At 53.9% G+C, this 18,264-nt stretch overlaps 2 protein-coding genes across 12 annotated transcripts in view; one reads left to right on the forward strand and one right to left on the reverse strand.

The window, feature by feature from the left end:
* VAV1 (vav guanine nucleotide exchange factor 1) overlaps positions 1 to 3,268 on the reverse strand; it is a 63,052-nt gene extending 59,784 nt beyond the window's left edge. Inside the window, exon 1 of the mRNA XM_047777316.1 lies at positions 2,986 to 3,268. Within this exon, the coding sequence (XP_047633272.1) occupies positions 2,986 to 3,189 (204 nt within the window). The 5' untranslated portion in view covers positions 3,190 to 3,268. The remainder of the gene's footprint in view (positions 1 to 2,985) is intronic.
* Positions 3,269 to 5,966: 2,698 nt separating this feature from the next.
* On the forward strand, positions 5,967 to 18,138 carry SH2D3A (SH2 domain containing 3A). 11 transcript variants are annotated; one of them, XM_047777321.1, is made up of 11 exons: positions 5,970 to 6,049; positions 6,356 to 6,523; positions 6,788 to 7,241; positions 10,274 to 10,410; positions 11,892 to 12,241; positions 13,481 to 13,557; positions 14,758 to 15,475; positions 15,635 to 15,809; positions 15,899 to 16,010; positions 16,505 to 16,690; positions 17,515 to 18,138. In XM_047777321.1, exons 4-11 carry the CDS (start codon positions 10,342 to 10,344, stop codon positions 17,673 to 17,675), a joined length of 1,848 nt encoding a protein of 615 aa, XP_047633277.1. In that variant the 5' UTR covers positions 5,970 to 6,049; positions 6,356 to 6,523; positions 6,788 to 7,241; positions 10,274 to 10,341; the 3' UTR covers positions 17,676 to 18,138. The 11 variants fall into 11 exon arrangements, with proteins under 11 accessions (XP_047633279.1, XP_047633281.1, XP_047633277.1 ...); XM_047777322.1 differs by having other exon boundaries at positions 6,446 to 6,523; XM_047777326.1 differs by lacking the exon at positions 5,970 to 6,049 and having other exon boundaries at positions 6,056 to 6,523; positions 14,758 to 15,245; positions 15,360 to 15,475.
* The last annotated feature ends 126 nt before the right edge of the window (positions 18,139 to 18,264 follow it).

Below are 18,264 nucleotides of genomic sequence, written 5' to 3' on the forward strand. Positions count from 1 at the left end.
TGGAGACTCACTTCAATCTGACCTCACCCATGAACCATTCCCCTCCCGCACCCAGCCAGGGCACTCCCTGCCCCAAAGCACGATGTGGGCTCCAGCCACTTGCACCTCAGGGCCTTTGCACGGCAGTGCTCTCTGCTGGGAGCCAATCTTTTCTCAGATTCACATGCCTCGTTCCCTCACTTTGCCCAGGTCTCTGCTCAAATGTCACCTCATCTCCTACGCAAAAGTACAATCCACATTCCCGAGCCCCCTTCTCCAGACCAAGTACCACCTCTGACCATGTATATGTTTTCTTATCTGCCCACTGTCAGTGTTTCCCACTAGAAGGCAGGCTCCTTTTTTTTTTTTAAATGGCCGCACCAGCAGCATATGGAAGTTCCCAGGCCAGGGACGGAATCTGAGCCACAGCTTCAACATATGTTGCAGTTGAGGCAATGACAGATCCTTTAACCCACTGCGCTGGAGCTGGGGGTTGAACCCACACCTCTGCAGTGATTCCAGCTGCTGCAGTCAAATTCTCTCTCTCTCTCTCTTTTTTTTTTTTTGTCTTTGTCTTTCGTCTTTCGTCTTTTTAGGGCCGCACCCGTGGCATATGGAGGTTACCAGGCTAGGGGTCTAATCGGAGCTGTAGCTGCCGGCCTACGCCAGAGCCACAGCAATGCAGGATCCAAGCCACATCTGCAACCTACACCACAGCTCATGGCAACACCAGATCCTTAACCCAGTGAGAGAGGCCAGGGATCGAACCCGCAACCTCATGGTTCCTAGTTGGATTCATTTCTGCTGCGTCACAACGGGAACTCCCCAAATTCTTAATCCACTGTGCCACAGCGGGAACTCCTATAATGCAGGCTCTTTGACAGCAGGGGTTTGTGTGTGCCTCTTCCCCACTGTCTCAGCACCAAGAAGAAGCCTGGCCATACATCCTAATTCTTGATGAATGAATGAATATGCTCCTCCTACCCTCTACCCAGGAAACAACTGAGCAAAAGCAGAGTGTGTGTCTCCCACCCCCATCAGAGGCATCCTTCCTTGTCTCTCTCTGCCCTTCTATATCGCACTGGCAGTTCCTGGCCTGAGCTTAAATGTGTTGAAGGCCAGGGACTTGCAAACCTAGACAGGCTATTCTTCCAGTACCTCCCTCTCACTTAACATGACCAGCTTTTAGCTTCCCTCTTGTCTCACTGTGAATGGGGCACAGGGCTGAGCTTCGAAAGGAAACAAAAATGCTCAGGGCAGGAAGGAATAGAGCTCCCAGACTCCCAGATTTCCCAGGGAGGATCAGGGAACACCCCTGCCCTGTGCAGAGCTTGACACAGCTAGGCGCTGGAAGCCAGAGCAATAAGAAAACTCCTATGCACTCTTCAAAACCCAACACAAATGTCCCCTCTTGGATAAAGCCCAACTCCTCCAGGCAATGTCTTTCTTGCCTTTGCTCCAGGGCTCCCAGCCCAAAGATTTCTCCCTCCACCCTGGTCCTGACAATACAGAGCTGGGCAATGCCTGTCTCCCTCAGTCTGGGAGTACCTTGTGGGCCAGATCTGGGCCTGGATCCTCAGTGGACAGGACCCTTCAGCTGTTCTCCTAGAGACTAAGGCCACACCCCCTTGCACTTCATCAGAGAGCCAGCTGTAGGAAAGATGCAGGCAGGGCTGGAAATTCATCCTTAAATCTACCCACTTTTGCATTAGCTGCTCTTGAAGTCTCACTGGATCTTGACTGCCTGCAGGCCTCGGGACCTCAGGTCCGCTGGCTACTTCCTTATGTGTGGAAGCCAGAAGGAACCAAGCAAACATAGGCAAATCTGGGATGGCCTGTGGCCAGGGCAGCTGGCCGGGGCGGGGGAGGGGGGGTGGTCCTGGGGTTCACTCACGTTTTCAGGAAGCCTGTCTAGGCTCAGGGAGGGTGGACAGCCCACCACTCCCACCTATGGCCCTGTGCCAGGAAACACCCCCAAGGTCCCCCATGGGCTCACTCCTTGATCACACTTCCCCTCCCCCCCTCCGCACGTGGCATCTCAGCCCAGAGAGGAGGCAAGGGCACCCGCCTCCCATCTCCAGAAAGTTCCCCCCCACCAACCCACAGAGCCTCCAGGACAAGCTTTCCATCCCAGGGTAGGGCCTGAGGGCTGGATGGCAAGTGTCGCCTCAGACCTCCAGGACAGGCTGGACACCTCCAACTCCCAGCCATCAGCAGACATCACTTCTACCCAGCACTCAGGAGGCCATAGGGAACCAGAGAAGGTACAGAGAGCAAATCCAGTTGCCTCCCCCACCCAACCACATTCAAATAGGGATTTGAATATATTTCCTGAGCCGGGGGCGGTCACAGTCAAATCCGCCTCCCCCTGGACCCAGGGCCCTGGTAAAAATCCCTACAGAGAAAAAGCAGCTATTACTAGGCTCCCCTAAACCCCAGGACCCGCTCTCCAGGCTCAGGACCAGGTCTCGTCCCAGTGTGCCCCTGGGGGTGGGCAGAGCTAGGAAGACCACAGCCCCCCACCCGCCCTGCGCTGCCCCGGGGCCCAGGCAGGAAGCCAAGGGGAAGATGTGAGGGGAAGGAAGGGGCCCAGGAGGAGGAGACACATGTGGGGGAAGGAATCGGAGGAAGCACCTCCCCCATAGCCAGAATCTTGGGGTGGGGGGCGGTCAAAAGAGTCAAAAACCTCAGACCCCCTATGGCTACCCAGGAGGTTCCTAGACCCCCACACAGCCCCATCTAGGGGTTCAATCCCCAGTGGAGTCAGCCTGCGGCTTGGGGACGTTAACCGCCACTTTGCCAGTTCTCAGCCTAGATGTAGGCTAAACTGGGACCCTATTAAGCCATTCCCGTGACCCTGGGGTGGGCCACCCCACAATCTCTCCACCACATCCCCATACTCTGTGCTAGGCCCAGAGGTGCAGTGGGTTAAGCCCCAGGATGCCAGGCCTGGGTGGGAGCCTCCCACCTCCCACCCTCTGTCAGGCCGGCCAGTGGCGGGCTCACCTGGGACATCTGGGGGCGTAGGTTGACCTCTCGCAGGTTGATGGCATGGGGCAGCAGGTTGTTGAGCAGCTGGCACAGAAGGACGCCATCCCGGAGAGCCTGTGCCAGCTCGCACACCTGGGCCCCCTCCCAGGTCACGCGGTGGCTGGGTGGCAGCACCCGGCACTGGATTAGCCAGTGGGTACACTGGCGCCACAGCTCCATGGCTGCTGGCTTGCCCAGCCGGCCCGCGCACCCTCGCGGCCTCCTCCGCCCGCCCGCCTGCCCGCCTGCCTCTGCTAGCTAGCTACCACTTCCTCTTCTTTGCCTGTAACTGTCGCCCTGAGAGGGGGTGGAGGAGGAGGAGCCGTGGGGTGCGGGGGGGTGGGGGCGGGGGGAGCACCTGCAGCCTAGCCTAGCCCAGCCCCTTTCTAGCAGGACCTGGCCTCCTTCCCCCACCAACTCAACACCTGGGCACCTGGGCTGGAAACAGAGTGACTAGACCGAGGCCTGCTGCCTTCCTCTCTACCTAACCCAAAGGCAGGACTACCTCGGAAACAGACTCAAAGTCTGCCTTCTTCTCACCCCGCCCTCATCCACCTCCACCAGGGTGCAGCCCCCATCCTTTGCTACCCTGGCCTGGGATGGCCTCCATCCCCATCCCCCAGCTCTGTTCCAGCCAAATGGGCCTCCTCAAGTGTTCATCCAACACACCAGGTCGCCTCAGAATCTTGCCCTAGAATCCTGCCACAGGGCCTTTGCACATGCTGGTCATCTGCTATAGGCAACTTCATAGCCAGCTCCCTCATCTCCTGCAAGTCTTTGCTCAAGGTCATCTTCTTAGTGAAGCCTTCCCAAACCTCTCCATTTCAAGTCACAGCCTTTTTCCCACCCCAACACACCCTGTCCCACTTCCCCCCACCAGGCTCTGATCACCATCCCACTAACCTAATATTTAATTATAATTATTTCTTTATGATATATTTAGAAATTTGTGTCTCTTATGTTGGGTTCCCATCGCCCCCCGGCACCTGGCACATATACACACTCTATAAATTTTTTTTTTTGTCTTTTTGCTATTTCTTTGGGCCGCTCCCGCGGCATATGGAGGTTCCCAGGCTAGGGGTCGAATCAGAGCTGTAGCCACTGGCCTATGCCAGAGCCACAGCAACGCGGGATCCGAGCCACGTCTGCAACCTACACCACAGCTCACAGCAACGCCAGATCGTTAACCCACTGAGCAAGGGCAGGGACCGACCCGCAACCTCATGGTTCCTAGTCGGATTCGTTAACCACTGCGCCACGACGGGAACTCCCACTCTATAAATATTTGTTGAATGAATGAATGAATGAATAGTTGAAAACAGCATTGGCTCTACCTTTGACATGTATCCCAAATCCATTCATTTATCCCCATGGCCCTGGCCACCTGTCATCTCTCTCCTTATAGACTTTGATAGAGTCATCACTCATTTAGCAAATATTTACTGTCTTTGTAACCCTTGTTATTGCCTGAAATCATGGTTTATGAGGTTTCTCTCCCCCCCCACCTTCACTCCACTGGAGGTGAGTAATCCCTGCGAACAGCTCCTTAGGGAGGTACCCCCCTTGGATTTTCTTTTTTAATTATTGTAACCACGAGGGGGCGCTATACCCCTTCACTGGACATACCCCTACTCTGTACCAAAATCAGACAAGAGTGGGTCAAGGAAAAGACACGAGTCAGCCTGTTTTGAGACTGGAGTCTCTTCCACATTGACAAGGGGGAAAGCCCAGTCTGGAAACTCCCAGATTTTCGGTCCTACAGGCACCAAAACTTTCATCCCCAAGCATCGATGGCTCTTTATTCAATTTCCTCATCTGTAAAATGACAGTAATCTTCACCGTTTACAATTATGGTAGGGATCAGAGATGGGGCTGCCAGTTTCAGAGGAGGACAGGATAGCGTTCCAGGGCTCTGGGCTTGATTCCCACCTCGACCAATGACCAATCACAAGCCGTGTCAAACCTGGGCAAACGACTTCGTTGCCGCATGCCTCAATTTCTGCATCCAGAAAGTGGGGGCGATGAAAATAGTACCCATCTCATTGAGAGGTCTATGTAAAATGGAATGCATTGACGAAAGTCAACAAGCGTAACAGTCTTGGCATACAGTAAGCACTTAATGAATGTTAGCAGCCACTGTGGCTTTCAATTCTGTTACTGACTTCAGTAAACTTGACCAGAGCGTCCTCTTTCTGGTTCCGGATCCCTCCCACCTTTCTCATGCTAGTCTCCAGGCAGCATGATGGAAGCCCCCTTCCACTCCTTCCCTCCACCCAGGAAATCACCCGAATGTTTATCCCCCACGTCCCGCCAGAGTTTTGATCAATTCCAACTTCCGATTACTGGGAGAAGCTGTCGTGTTTTCCCGCATCTCTCTCCACAAAACACAAACCCTCAATGGGGTTCCTTCCCGGAAACCCGGGGGCGGCGGTCAGGAGGAAGCGCACCCCGTTACGTCACGGCCACTGTCACTCCCAGCCGGTCGAGAGGGCCGGTAGGGGCCGCCCCGCCCCTACCCGGAAGGGCTAGAAGACAATCCCCATGCCCTGTCCCCAGGGGTCGGGGGTGCTTACGGCCAGCTCGAGGCCCTAAACGGAATCAAGGGGCCGGGTCGTAAGGGGCGGAACTGAAAGAGGGCCTAGGAAATGAGTGGGCGTGGTCACTCAGAGGAGGACAGGGCAAGTTCCGAGAGGGCGGGGCCCACTGGTAGATACTTAAGGAGTTCCCAAGGGGGCGTGGTCTATGGGAAGGTGGTTTTTCCTCCCAAGGGGGCGTGGTTAACGCCAAGACGTTTCTGAGGAGGAGGAGCAAGAACAAAAGGGCGGGGCGATAGCCCCGGAGGTACAGCTGAAGAAGGGGCGGGGCCTGCTGGGGTAGTGTTTTTAAGTAGGCGGGACCAGGTGATGGGGCTCGGTTCCCTTCGGGCGCGGCTGGTGAAGGCTGGACCTGGCTGGGGCAGGGAGGGAGGGGTGGGGAGCCTCAGAGCCTCAGGCTTCCGCCTGGCCTCAGGTTCTTGGGAGCTCCGCGGGTCCCGGCCCAGGTAAGTGAGGGGCCCCAGGCAGATCCAGGATCGGCTTATTACTGGGGTTGGGAGCCCTCTTTTTTTCAGGTGGGGCCACCGGCTCGCAGGAAAGATCTGGGTGTCTGTCCACGCGCGTCCGGGAATGTAAAAGGGGTCACCTGATTGGGTGGCTGTACTTCACGCGTGTCCATGTACCTGGGCGTCCTCCTCCAAGCGTGTTTCCTGTGCAACATGGAGTGCCTCCTTGCTTCCACTTTTGCCCCAGCGATCTTTTTAAAGCACAAATCAGATGGTGCCCCTCGTACAGGTCAAACCCTTTCGTAGCTCCCCTTCCATCCTGCTGAGATGAAAATTCGAAGTCCTCCAGTCCCTGCATCATCTCACCCATTGCCGACCTCACTGCTCTCCACTTAGCTCCTGGCTCAGAGCACTCAGCCACATCAGCCTCCCTGCTGACATAAAATGTAAAAAGCAAGCCCCAGGCCTTTGCAGGTACTCTACCCTCCACCTGGACTGCTTTCTCTCCACGTCTTGGCATAACTGTCTCTCCTCCACTGAGATCTCAGCTTCCTTGTCACCTGGTGGGCTACCTATCTAAGGCAGCCAGCCTTGTCCTGCCTTCCTTATCACACCTCCCTGTTTCATCATCTTCATTGTTTACCCTTAGACATTATTTTCTTCATTCATTGTGTCTCTGTTTGTTGTGTGTCTTGGCCACCAGATGGGCCTTGGTCTCATTCATTCCTGTTTCTCCAGGGTCTGGCATGCTGTATGCCTTCAACCAGTCGGTGTTTGCTCACATCTGAGTCCTCTGTCCAACTGTCTCTGTCCGAGCGGCTGTCCCTTTCTTTACATGTATGTGATCCCTAGAGCATGAATAATCCCCTACCTCTTTTCCCCAGGTGTTCTTCTTACCATCCACCTCTCCTGATTCTGCCCTTTTCCTCTCTCCCCTGCCCAGATATCCAGAAATTATTCCAAAGGATGCAGGGCAGGAGGATGACTTAATTGGCCTGTGGCTGACCTGAGCCCACGCTGAGCTCCCCCTGAACTAACCAGAGATTTGTCAGTGACCCACCGCCACATCCACTAAGGGGCACATAAGACAGAGGAAGCTGGAGTCCAGGAGACTCTTAAGATGAAGGCCAGGCCTGGCCCTGCTGACAAACAGGAAGTGCACAGGCATCCAGGAGACACACCTGGCGTTCAGGTATGCGGCGCCTGGAGCCAGGGCTCTGCTCAGCTCCCCGCCCCTTAAGCCACCTTGGGCCAGTCTGGGAACTTCCTGCCCATTTCAGGCCCTCAGCCCAGCTGACTCAAGTCAAAAGAATCCTGGTGCTATTTCCCTGCAGACCCTGCCAGACCCTGGAGACCTTGTGGGCAGGGAAGCAAGAAGTAAACCCCAGCTTCTCTCCCATCCAGGGCATTTTTCTCCAGCAGAACCTTGAGACACACAGGGCCTGAGGTCTGAGTGATGATCAACGGGATCCTAAACTGTCTGAGATTGACCACAATAATAATGAAATGGATTGGCTCCAAAATAAAAAAATCTGCAAATGCCTACTTGCTGTTTGCTGACATTTCTACAAAAATGTGAACTTTTAATGTCCTTAAAAAATGGCATTACATTGGAAAGCCATGTATGAGTTAGGTTTTTTCCCTAATGATTAAAAAAAAATTTGGCCGAGCCCAGGGCATGCAGAAGTTCCCAGGGCCAGGGATGGAACCCACGCCACAGCAGTGACAATGCTGGATCCTTAACCACTAGGCTGCCAGGGAACTCCTGGGTTAGATTTCTGTGCAACCGAAGAATCCTTGAGGAGTTCCTGTTGTGGCTCAGCAGGTTAAGAACCCAACTAGTATCCATGAGGATGTGGGTTTGATCCCTGGCCTCTCTTAGCGGGTTAAGGATCTGGCATTGCTGTGAGCTGTGGTGTAGATCGAAAACTCAGCTTGGATCCCGATTTGCTGTGGCTATTGTGTAGGCCCGCCGTTGCAACTCCAATTCAACCCCTAGCCTGGGAACTTCCATATGCCACAGATGCGGCCCTGAAAAAAAAAAAAAAATCCTTGAGCATGCACATAGGTGGCTGAGATGCTATGGACTTTGGTAAATTAAATTTCTCCCACAGCCTGGAGTTTCTTTCACCCTGAGAACCACCTGACTTGATCCCTCAATTTTCTCCCAATCTGGGGAGTTCCTGCTGTAGTTTGGTGGGTGAATGATCCAGCTCCTCTCTGTGGAGGCACCAGTTTGATCCCCGGTCCAGTGCCTTGGGTTAAGGATCTTGCGTTGCTGCACCTGCAGCGTAGGTCACAGCCATACCTTGGATTCACTGCAGCTTGGATTCATTCCCGCCGGGAAATTCCATATGCCATGGGGGCAGCCAAAAAAACTTTTTTCTTCAAATAAAAAAATAAATGGTAAAATCTCCCAATCTTTATTGAGACCTTCCTGGGCCACCCTGTGGAAAACCTTAACTCTACCATTTGAATCTTCATATCCCATTCCTGGTGTCCTTTTCCCACTTAGGTCTCTCTGATCTACTCTGTGGCTATTCATCTATTTATTTATCTTCCTAATCATGTCTTCCCAGTTAGAACATCTCTAAGGGCAGGAATTCTGTTCTATTCCGTTCACTTCTAGCGAGTAGAATGGGTGCCAGGCACAGAATGGGTGCCCTAAGAATATTGGTTTGTGAATTCTTTTTTTTTTTTTTAACTAACGCCTTTATTTTTATTTATTTATTTATTTATTTTGGTCTTTTTGCCATTTCTTGGGCCGCTCCTGCGGCATATGGAGGTTCCCAGGCTAGGGGTCGAATAGGAACTGCAGCCCCTGGCCTACACCACAGCCACAGCAACGCGGGATCCGAGCCGTGTCTGCCACCTACACCACAGCCCATGGCATCGCCGGATCGTTAACCCACTGAGCAAGGGCAGGGATCGAACCCACAACCTCATGATTCCTAGTCGGATTCGTTAACCACTGTGCCACGACGGGAACTCCCAGTTTGTGAATTCTTTAATCAAATTTCTACAAAACAGAGCATATGTCATCTGCATTAAAAAACCTTTTTTTTAGTTTGTTTTGGGGTTTTTTTGTTTTGTTTTGTTTTGTTTTGTCTGCAGCGTGCTGCGACTTGATGTGGAGTCTCATTTCCCAGACCAGGGACTGAACCCACACTGCAGTGGTGAAGGCACTGAATCCTAACCCCTAGACCACCAGGGAACTCCCTGAATTAAAAATTGCATTACAGGGAGTTCCCGTCGTGGCGCAGTGGTTAACGAATCCGACTAGGAACCATGAGGTTGCGGGTTCGGTCCCTGCCCTTGCTCAGTGGGTTAACGATCCGGCGTTGCCGTGAGCTGTGGTGTGGGTTGCAGACGCGGCTCGGATCCCGCGTTGCTGTGGCTCTGGCGTAGGCCGGTGGCAACAGCTCCGATTCGACCCCTAGCCTGGGAACCTCCATATGCCGCGGGAGCGGCCCAAGAAATAGCAACAGCAACAACAACAACAACTACAACAACAGAAAAAGGCAAAAAGACAAAAAAATTGCATTACAGAAGTTCTCTCATGGCTCAGCAGGTTAAGGATCTTGTGTTGTCACTGCTGTAGCTGTGGTTACAGCTGTGGCAAGGGTTCAATCCCTGGTGGAACTTCCACATGCTGCAGGAGAGGCCAAAAAAAAAAAAAAAAAAGGGCAGAAAAAAATTGCATTACATTTGAAAGTGATGTGAAAGTCTTCTCCCTTTGCAAGAATCCCAGTAAATGCATGACTCGTTCCATGAAACCATAGCCTATTCTAAATTAAAGTTACTTGGAGTTCCTGCTATGGTGCACCAGGATCTGTGGTGTCTCTGCAGCGTCAGGACACAGGTTTAATCCCCCAGCCTGGCACAGTGGGTTAAAGCATCTGGCATTGCTGCAGCTGTGGTGTAGGTTGCAACTTCGGCTTGGATCTGATCCCAGCTGGGGAACTCCATATGCTGCAGGGCAGCCAAAAACAAAAAAATAAAAAAGTTACTCATAACTCAGTTTTAAACTGATCAGATAGATAGATAGATAGAATCTGAGTATAAGTAACTGCTCTAAAATATAATATATATTTATACATATAGAGAGAGAGTTGTCTGTTAAGACTTGATAGGATGTGGGCTGCTGTCTTCAAAACTATGAGAGATGTGGAAAGGGCTGACCCAGCCACTCAGAAAGAAAGAATAATTATTCCTATTTTACAGATGAGGAAGACTGATACCTGCTGGAAGTACAAAGCACAGCCCCTGCACCCTCTGCCCCCAAGAGCTCCATGCAGGTGCCAGAGGATGGAGAGGACTTGGCTGGTCAATCCTGGTACCATGGCCCCCTGTCCCGCCAGGTACCCCTGCCTCCTACAGCACCTCAGTACATCTGATGGGAGTCTTTCCCACCTTGGACTTAGTGGGGACTCTGGGGACCCAGATGAGGGGCTTAGGGTCAAGGTCTATTGGAAGGGGTGGCTGGGAGGCTAGGGACTGTCTTGAAGCTTGGTTGGTGTGGCAAGTCACTTCTTGGGTTTAAATTATCCCTTCCTTTGAGATGGTGTTGAGGATGGCAACAGGGATTGAAGAGGGGCCTAATGACCATTCAAACCACCCCTTGGTTCTGCTGTCTCTCTCTCTGTGGATCCCAGGCATCCTGTGTCCCTCCTGGACCCCATCTCCCTCTTAATACAAGGCTCCTCACCTTCATCTCTAACTTAAGGGCCACCTTCAGGAGTCCCAGGACTCTGGCAATCCACTCAAATTATGAGAGGCAGGAGTTCTCATTGTGGCTCAGCAGTAAGAAACCCAACTAGTATCCATGAGGACACAGGTTCGATCCCTGGCCTCGCTCTGTGGGTTCTGGCATTGCTGCGAGGTGTGGTGTAGGTCATAGATGCCACTCCCATCCTGAGTTGCTGTGGCTGTGGTATGGGCCAACAGCTATAGCTCCAACTGGACCCCTAGCCTGGGAACTTTCATATGCTGCATCTGTGGCCCTAAAAAAAAAGAAAGAAAGAAAAAAAGAGGATGAAGTGAGTTCATACATTTTACACCCAAAACAGTGCCTAGCACATAATAAGGTGTGTACATGTGTCCGTTGAACAAATTATCCAGTCCCCAGCCCCCAACACCAGCTCTGCTTTGCCCCTCTCTGATGTTATGATCCTAGGCTCCTGTTTTCACACCAGCCACCATGACTGGTGTAAAATTGCTTGACTATTTTTATAAAGGTGGATTTAAAGGTCACGGTCTGTTTGGAAGGATCTAGCTAATGGCTTTTCTGGGAGCCACATTTCATAGCAAACTCAGCGCATGTCCTCAAGTTGGAAGTTGCATTAGTCAGTGTCAGATAGTGGCTGTAACAAACAGTCCCAAGATGTCACCAGCCAGACTTGATAAACATTTAAGGGCTAGTTCATGTCACAGTCCAAGGTGTTTGAGGAGTGGAGATGCAGAGCTCCAAAATGAGTCAGATCCAAGTCTTGTCCATCTTGTACCTCCTCCATTCCCCAGGGCTTTGGGGACATCAGCTGACAAGGGACAGAACCTGTAGGATTGTACAGGAGGGTTTTATGGGCCGGGTCTGGAAATTCCCCAGAGCACTTCTTCCCTCATTCCATTGGCCAGATCTTATCACATGATGACTCTAACTGCAAGGGAGCCGGGGAAATGTAGTCCAGAGGCTACATGAGAAAAGAAATGGTTTGGCACAAAACTATCCAGTATCCAGGGTGGCTTTTCTTGGGTAGGGGGAGTGATGGTGGGGAGTCATCATTAACTACTGATAATGGGCTCATGCCTAACCCGCCCCCCCCCCCTCTTCCTCCACCCCCAGAAGGCTGAGGCTCTTCTCCAGCAAGATGGTGACTTCTTAGTTCGGGCATCCGGGTCCCGAGGGGGCCACCCTGTGATCTCCTGCCGCTGGCGGGGCTCAGCCCTACACTTTGAGGTGCTCCGAGTGACCCTGCGTCCCCGGCCAGGCCGGCCCACAGCCCTCTTTCAGCTGGAGGATGAGCGTTTCCCAAGCCTGCCTGCCCTGGTGCGCAGCTATGTGACTGGCCAGCGTCCACTGTCCCAGGCCACGGGGGCTGTGGCCTCTAGGCCAGTGATGCGACAAGGACCAATTCGACGCAGCTTTAGTGAGAACAGCCTTTCAGAAAGCCCAGCCCAGACAGAGCCACTCAGGTACTCACAGGCTCCCTCTCTCCTAGATGACACCCAGTAACCCCCAGTGTTCTCTACCTGAGCATTATCCACAATTGGCATTTGAGACTAGATTATTCTTTTGTTGTTGTTGTTTTCGCTTTTTCTGTTTTGGCTGCATATGGAAGTTCCTGGGCCAAGGATCAAATCCAAGCCAGAGCTATAACCTACACCACAGCTGCAGCAACACCAGATCCTTAACCCACTGCACCAAGCTGGATATTGAACCCATGTTCCTGCCACTGCAGAAACACCATTGATCTGGTTGAACCACAACAAAAACTCCACTTTTTAAAATTTAAAAGAAAGGACTTCCTGTCGTGATGCAGAGGAAAGGAATCCAACTAGGAACCATGAGATTGTGGGTTTGATCCCTGGCCTCACTCAGTGGGTTGAGGATCTGGCGTTGCCGTGAGCCGTGGTGTAGGTCGCAGACACGGCTCAGATCTGGCGTTGCTGTGCCCAGGCCAGCAGCTGTAGCTCTGATTGGACCCGTAGCCTGGGAACCTCCATATGCCATAGGTGCGGCCCTAAAGAAAAAAAAAGTTAAAAATATTTTTTTTGGCCACAGCATGAAGTGGCTTGATTTGAGACTCAGTTCCAGACTAGGGATTGAACCTGGCCCACAGCAGTGAAAGTGCCTTGTCCTAAGCACTAGACCACTAGGGAGCTCCCTAGGCCAGATTATTCATGGTTATAAGGTGCTGTTTGCACATCATAAGATGTTGAGCAGCGGAGTTCCCGTCGAGGCTCAGTGGTTAACGAATCCGACTAGGAACCATGAAGTTGTGGGTTCGACCTCTGGCCTTGCTCAGTGGGTTAAGGATCCAGCGTTACCATGAGCTGTGGTGTAGGTCAAAGACTCGGCTTGGATCCCGCATTGCTGTGGCTCTGGTGCAGGCCGGTGCCTACAGCTCCGATTCGATCCCTAGCCTGGGAACCTTCATATGACGTGGAAGCGGCCCTAGAAAAGGCAAAAAGACAAAAAAAAAAAGATGTTGAGCAGCATCCCTGACCTCTGTCTACTAGATATCAGTAGAATCCTCTTTACCCCACGCCCTAGTTGTGATGACCAAGAAATATCTCCTGACACTGTCAAGTGCCCCTGGGGGAATGACCAGCCCCCGGTTGGGATCCAAGGATGTAAGATTTTCTGAGCATTGTCGGGGGTGACCCTGCTCAGAATAGGACTACACATCTCCCCCATCTCTGCTCCCCCAGGGCTAGGAAGCGGAGTGACAGTCAGCCTGTGGGTTTGGAGCATGTGGGGCACCCAACAGAAGACCACCCTGGACCAGGTAAGGGGCTTCCCGGGCAGCACAGAGCTCAGGGATGGCTCTGCCAGGCTCTACCTAAGCAAACTTGAGCAGGGGACTTAACCTTTTGGAAAAAAGGGATGGTAATACTCTTCATGTTGTCACAGTAATTTAAAAACATACAGGAACTTTGTAAAAAAATTTTTTTAAAAATATGTGTTTATGGAGTTCCAGAGTTCCCTATTGGCTCAAGTTAAGGATCTGGCATTGTCACTGCTGCGGCTCAGGTCTCTGTTGTGGCACAGGTTCCATCCCTGGCCCCAGAACTTCTGCATGCTGTGGGTGTGGCCAAAAATAAGAAGAAGAAAATAAAATGTGGGTTTGTGATTATTTCAAGGAGCCCTATATGCTCTAACCATGGCTGACCTAATAACTCCTGCTACATCCCCTCTTCACGTCAATCACACAGTCTTTTTTACAGTTGCTGGAACCTGCCGAATGTGTTCCGGCCTCAGGGCCTTTGCACTTGTTATTCTTACCACTGGAAAAAGCTCATTCCCTACCTTTACCTGACTGCCTCCTTCTCATCTAACATGAGTTCATCAGAGCAGCCGACCCTGATAATCCTACATAAAGGAAGAGTCCCCTTTGTGTCCTGACTGCCTTGTCGGCCCTGCCCTCCGCCCAAAGTCTCGTGACATGCCTGAGACTGTATGAAGTGCTGTGATAACATCAATGAACAAGAATGACACAGATCCCTGCGCTGGTGGAGCCAACATCCTTTTAGAGGAAGAAGGACCATGAACAACAAAAATTAGTCAATTATGTATGCTTTGGGGCAAAAATTAAAGTAGAACAGAGTAAGGAGTATGGAGACGGGAGTGAGTATTTATTTATTTATTTTTGCTTTTTAGGGCCACACCCACGGCATATGGAGGTTCTGAGGCTAGGGGCTGAATCAGAGCTGTAGCTGCTGGCTTATGCCACAGCTATAGCAATGCAGGAACCGAGGGGCAAGAACAAAGAATTCAAATTTAAAATTTAGCATTCAGAATTTGCAAAACTCCATATGGGCTAGAGGAGTTTTGGTGAAGTCGTTCAAGTCCAAAGCTGCGCCAGGTTAGGTGGGGTACCTGGTTATTGGCTGAACGAGTGAATGAACCTGGAGGTTGGTACCCCACAAAGCCCCAACCAGCTATTTTCTCTGTGGACCTCTTTTACCCTCTCTTGTGTGACCCCCAGGAGCCTCCACTGTGCCCGCATCTGCATTGCCTCGGACAGGAAGTGACCCTGTGTTGCTAAAGACTCCAGCTCTCCTGGGGTCCATTGGTGACAACCTGAGGGCCTCCGATGGGCAGCTTCATGCCAAGGCACCAACCAAGCCACCTCGAACACCTTCACTGATGCTGCCTGATGCCTCTGGACGCTCCCCAACGTACTGTGAGCTGGTGCCCCGAGTGCCTAGGGTCCATGGAACACCCCCTGGCCACAGCTGCCCAGAGCCAGAGGCACCATGGTGGGAGGCCAATGAAGAGGAAGAGGAGGAGGAGCAAAGATGTTTTGCAAGACCACAGGGTGAGGTCTCTTTCTGTCCCCCTGACAACCTCTCCTGCCTGCTGGGCCCCCAGAATCGGCCTCTGGAACCTAAAGCCCTGCGCATTCTCCGTGGCCTGTTCCTGGAGCACCATCCTGGGAGCACTGCCCTCCACCTGCTATTGGTGGACTGCCAGGTGGGTCCCCTACCAGGTAGGGCTGAAGCCAGGGCATGGCCCAGTCTCACCTCATACCCATTTACTCATTCTGCTCCTCTGAACTCCCTACTCTTACCCCTCCCCCACCGCCAGGCGACAGGCCTCCTGGGGGTGACCAAGGCTCAGCGGGGCGCCATGGGGGTTGCCTCTGGTCTGGAGCTGCTCACTCTTCCCCATGGACATCGCCTGAGGTTGGAACTGCTGGAGAGGTAAGGCAGCCACCTAAAATCCCTAGGGTCCTCAACCTCCCCCCCTTTCACGGCCCCCCAGGGAGGAGGGGAGATGAGCTGTGTCACCTGCTCTCCCTCCTCACCCCCACATCGCAAACCCCGCCACGGCCTCCAGAACCTTGCCCTCCGCCTCTGCAGGCTCGAGACGCTGGCGTTGGCGGGGGCGCTGGCAGTGCTGGGCTGCGCGGGACCGCTGGAGGAGCGCGCTGCCGCCCTGAAGGGCCTGGTGGAGCTGGCTCTGGCGCTGCGGCCAGGGGTGGCGGGGGACCTGCCCGGACTGGCTGCGGTCATGGGCGCCTTGCTCATGCCCCAGGTGCGTAGGAAGCAGGGATGCGGGACGAGGCCAGAGAGCAAGTGATGGGGAAGAGTGGAGAGAAGGCGGGCTCGGGTCTCTTCTTCCAGGTGTCGCGGTTGGAACGCACGTGGCGCCAGCTCCGGAGGAGCCACACGGAGGCTGCGCTGGCCTTCGAGCAGGAGCTGAAGCCGCTAATGCGGACGCTGGATGAGGGCACCGGTGAGTGGCATCTTTAGATAAGTGGTAATTCTAATCAGGACCTCAATCCGGTTCTAAGCCCCGCGGGGGTTTTAGTACCCCACTCCGCGCCTTAGGCCTGGTCCCTGACTCCCATCCAGCTCTGTGCTAGGCTCTCTGGCCTCTGGGTCTCTTTCCAGCCAAAATCCACCCCTTGTTTCTGTCCTTTGCTCCACCTCCGCCCTACATTCAGCCGGCTGTTTGGGTCCAAGGCCCCGCCCCCTCGCCCTAGCCCCCGCCCTCTGTGCGAGGCTAGGTCCAGGACCAGATCCCTAGGCCCCGCCCTCACTATCTCCTAGGCTCCGCCCCTTCCCTGGGCCCCTCCCCTGACTCGGTCCTGCTCTAGACTTCGTATCTGACCCAAACTCCACCCCTTGCTTTTGTCCTAGGGTGTTTCGGCCCAATGTATGGCGCACCCACTTCACCCTAGGACCCACCCTCTGCCCCTAGCCCAGCCCAGACCCTTACCCCAACAGGACCTTGCGACCCGGGCGAGGTGGCGCTGCCGCACGTGGCACCCGTGGTGCGCCTGCTGGAGGGCGAGGAAGTCCCGGGGCCCTTGGACGAGAGCTGCGAGCGGCTGCTGCGCACCCTGGACCGGGCGCGTCAGATGGCCCGGGACGCGCCCAGATTCCGCGAGGCGACAGCCCGGCGCCTGCGAGGTGAGCGCCCCATCTGCGCCCGGCTGCCAGAGGATCCTGACTTTAGGAACACGCCGTATGCTCTAGCCCGGTACCCCCAAACCCACCGGCCCAGGGACTAGAGCCTCCCGCTACACCTCCCAAACTGAGGGCCCCACCCAAATTGAGACGGCCCCGCCCTGGGTGGGTGTTTCTCGACTCAAGCATGCTGCAATAGACCAGATGGTGCCGTCCGCCCCTAAAGGGCGGCCCTATCCCCCCAGAGCCACGCCCGCAGAGTCCCACTCTCTCACACTTGGGAAGGTCCTGCCTCCAGAGGATCTCGATCCCCCCAAAATGATTCAGTCCTTCAACCTGATGGTACTGCGCTCCCTCTGAGCTCAGAGCCACACCTCTCTGGGGCAGCCCAGCTTCCAGAATCTCCCACCTGGGTAGTTCCTGCCTTCACTTAGCACTCTTCTCCCTCCAACTAGGCCCAACTCCACCCCCACCCCCACAGGTTTGTCGCATAGGGTAGCCTGGACCCCAAGTCCCGCCCCCCGGGGCAGCTCCATCTCCAGGCACAAGCCCTAAGGTGGGGCCACCAGGATCTTGCACCTGGAACAGACTGCTCCCATGCACTCCTGGCAGAGCCCGCTTCCACTGGGCCCGTTAGCCACCCCCATCCCACTCCCTGCAGAGACCCAGGAGCCCCCTCCCCGCTAACCTTGCCCAGTAGTCCGGATAACCTGGGACAGAATCCCTCCTGGCCCCTGCTGGGTCAAAGTCCCAAGGGGACCAGGCAGTTGTCAGAGGGTAAGGCAGGTGCCTGGCCACGCCTCCAGCTAACCTGGCTCCGCCCTCAGGATTCCAGCCCAACCCTGAGCTGAAAGAGGCCCTGACCACCGGTTTCTTGCGGAGGCTGCTCTGGGGAAGCAGAGGGGCTGGGGCACCGTGGGTCACACGTCTCGACAAGTTCCAGCACGTCCTCAGTGTCCTGTCGCAGCGCCTGGAGCCTGACCTTTGAAAGCACAGATCCACTTCTTCACGCGGCGATACCCAGTCTTCCAGGGATCCCCAGTGTCCTCAGGCAGCCAAATGCAGTGGGACCTGCACCCAGCTTCACAGAAGGGACGGGTCCTGGTTTGCAAGAACGCACCCTGCACCCTAAAACTGCGCACGAATCCTAAGGGAGGGCAGCCTGCTTCCGCCTATGAGAAGACCCGACGTCTGGAGGTTCTGAATGCCCTTTCTCACCGCCCATGCCCACACCCCCCTCAACATATCCCACAAGTGGTGAATGTGAGGCTTTGAATGTTAAAGAGAACTCGCAGATCTGTAAGAGGCCAGAGTTTAAATCCATTTTAAATGCTGTGTGACTTCCAGCAGATCACTTGACCTCTCTCTCTATCCCCGCCTTCAACATAAAAGTGAGACTGTGTACTTTCCAGGGGTTGTCATGGGGATTAAAGCTCAGCATTCGAATGAGATCATGGGTGGAAAATGCCTGGCACACAGTAGGGGCTCAACAGGTGTGACCTGTTCTCAGTGAGCTATAGCAGAACACCAAAGGGGTGACATCTGGCACCCTCCTCCCTATCAACACACCCAACCCC

Source organism: Phacochoerus africanus, chromosome 4, assembly GCF_016906955.1.
Source record: "Phacochoerus africanus isolate WHEZ1 chromosome 4, ROS_Pafr_v1, whole genome shotgun sequence".
Classification (NCBI taxonomy): Eukaryota; Metazoa; Chordata; class Mammalia; order Artiodactyla; family Suidae; genus Phacochoerus; species Phacochoerus africanus.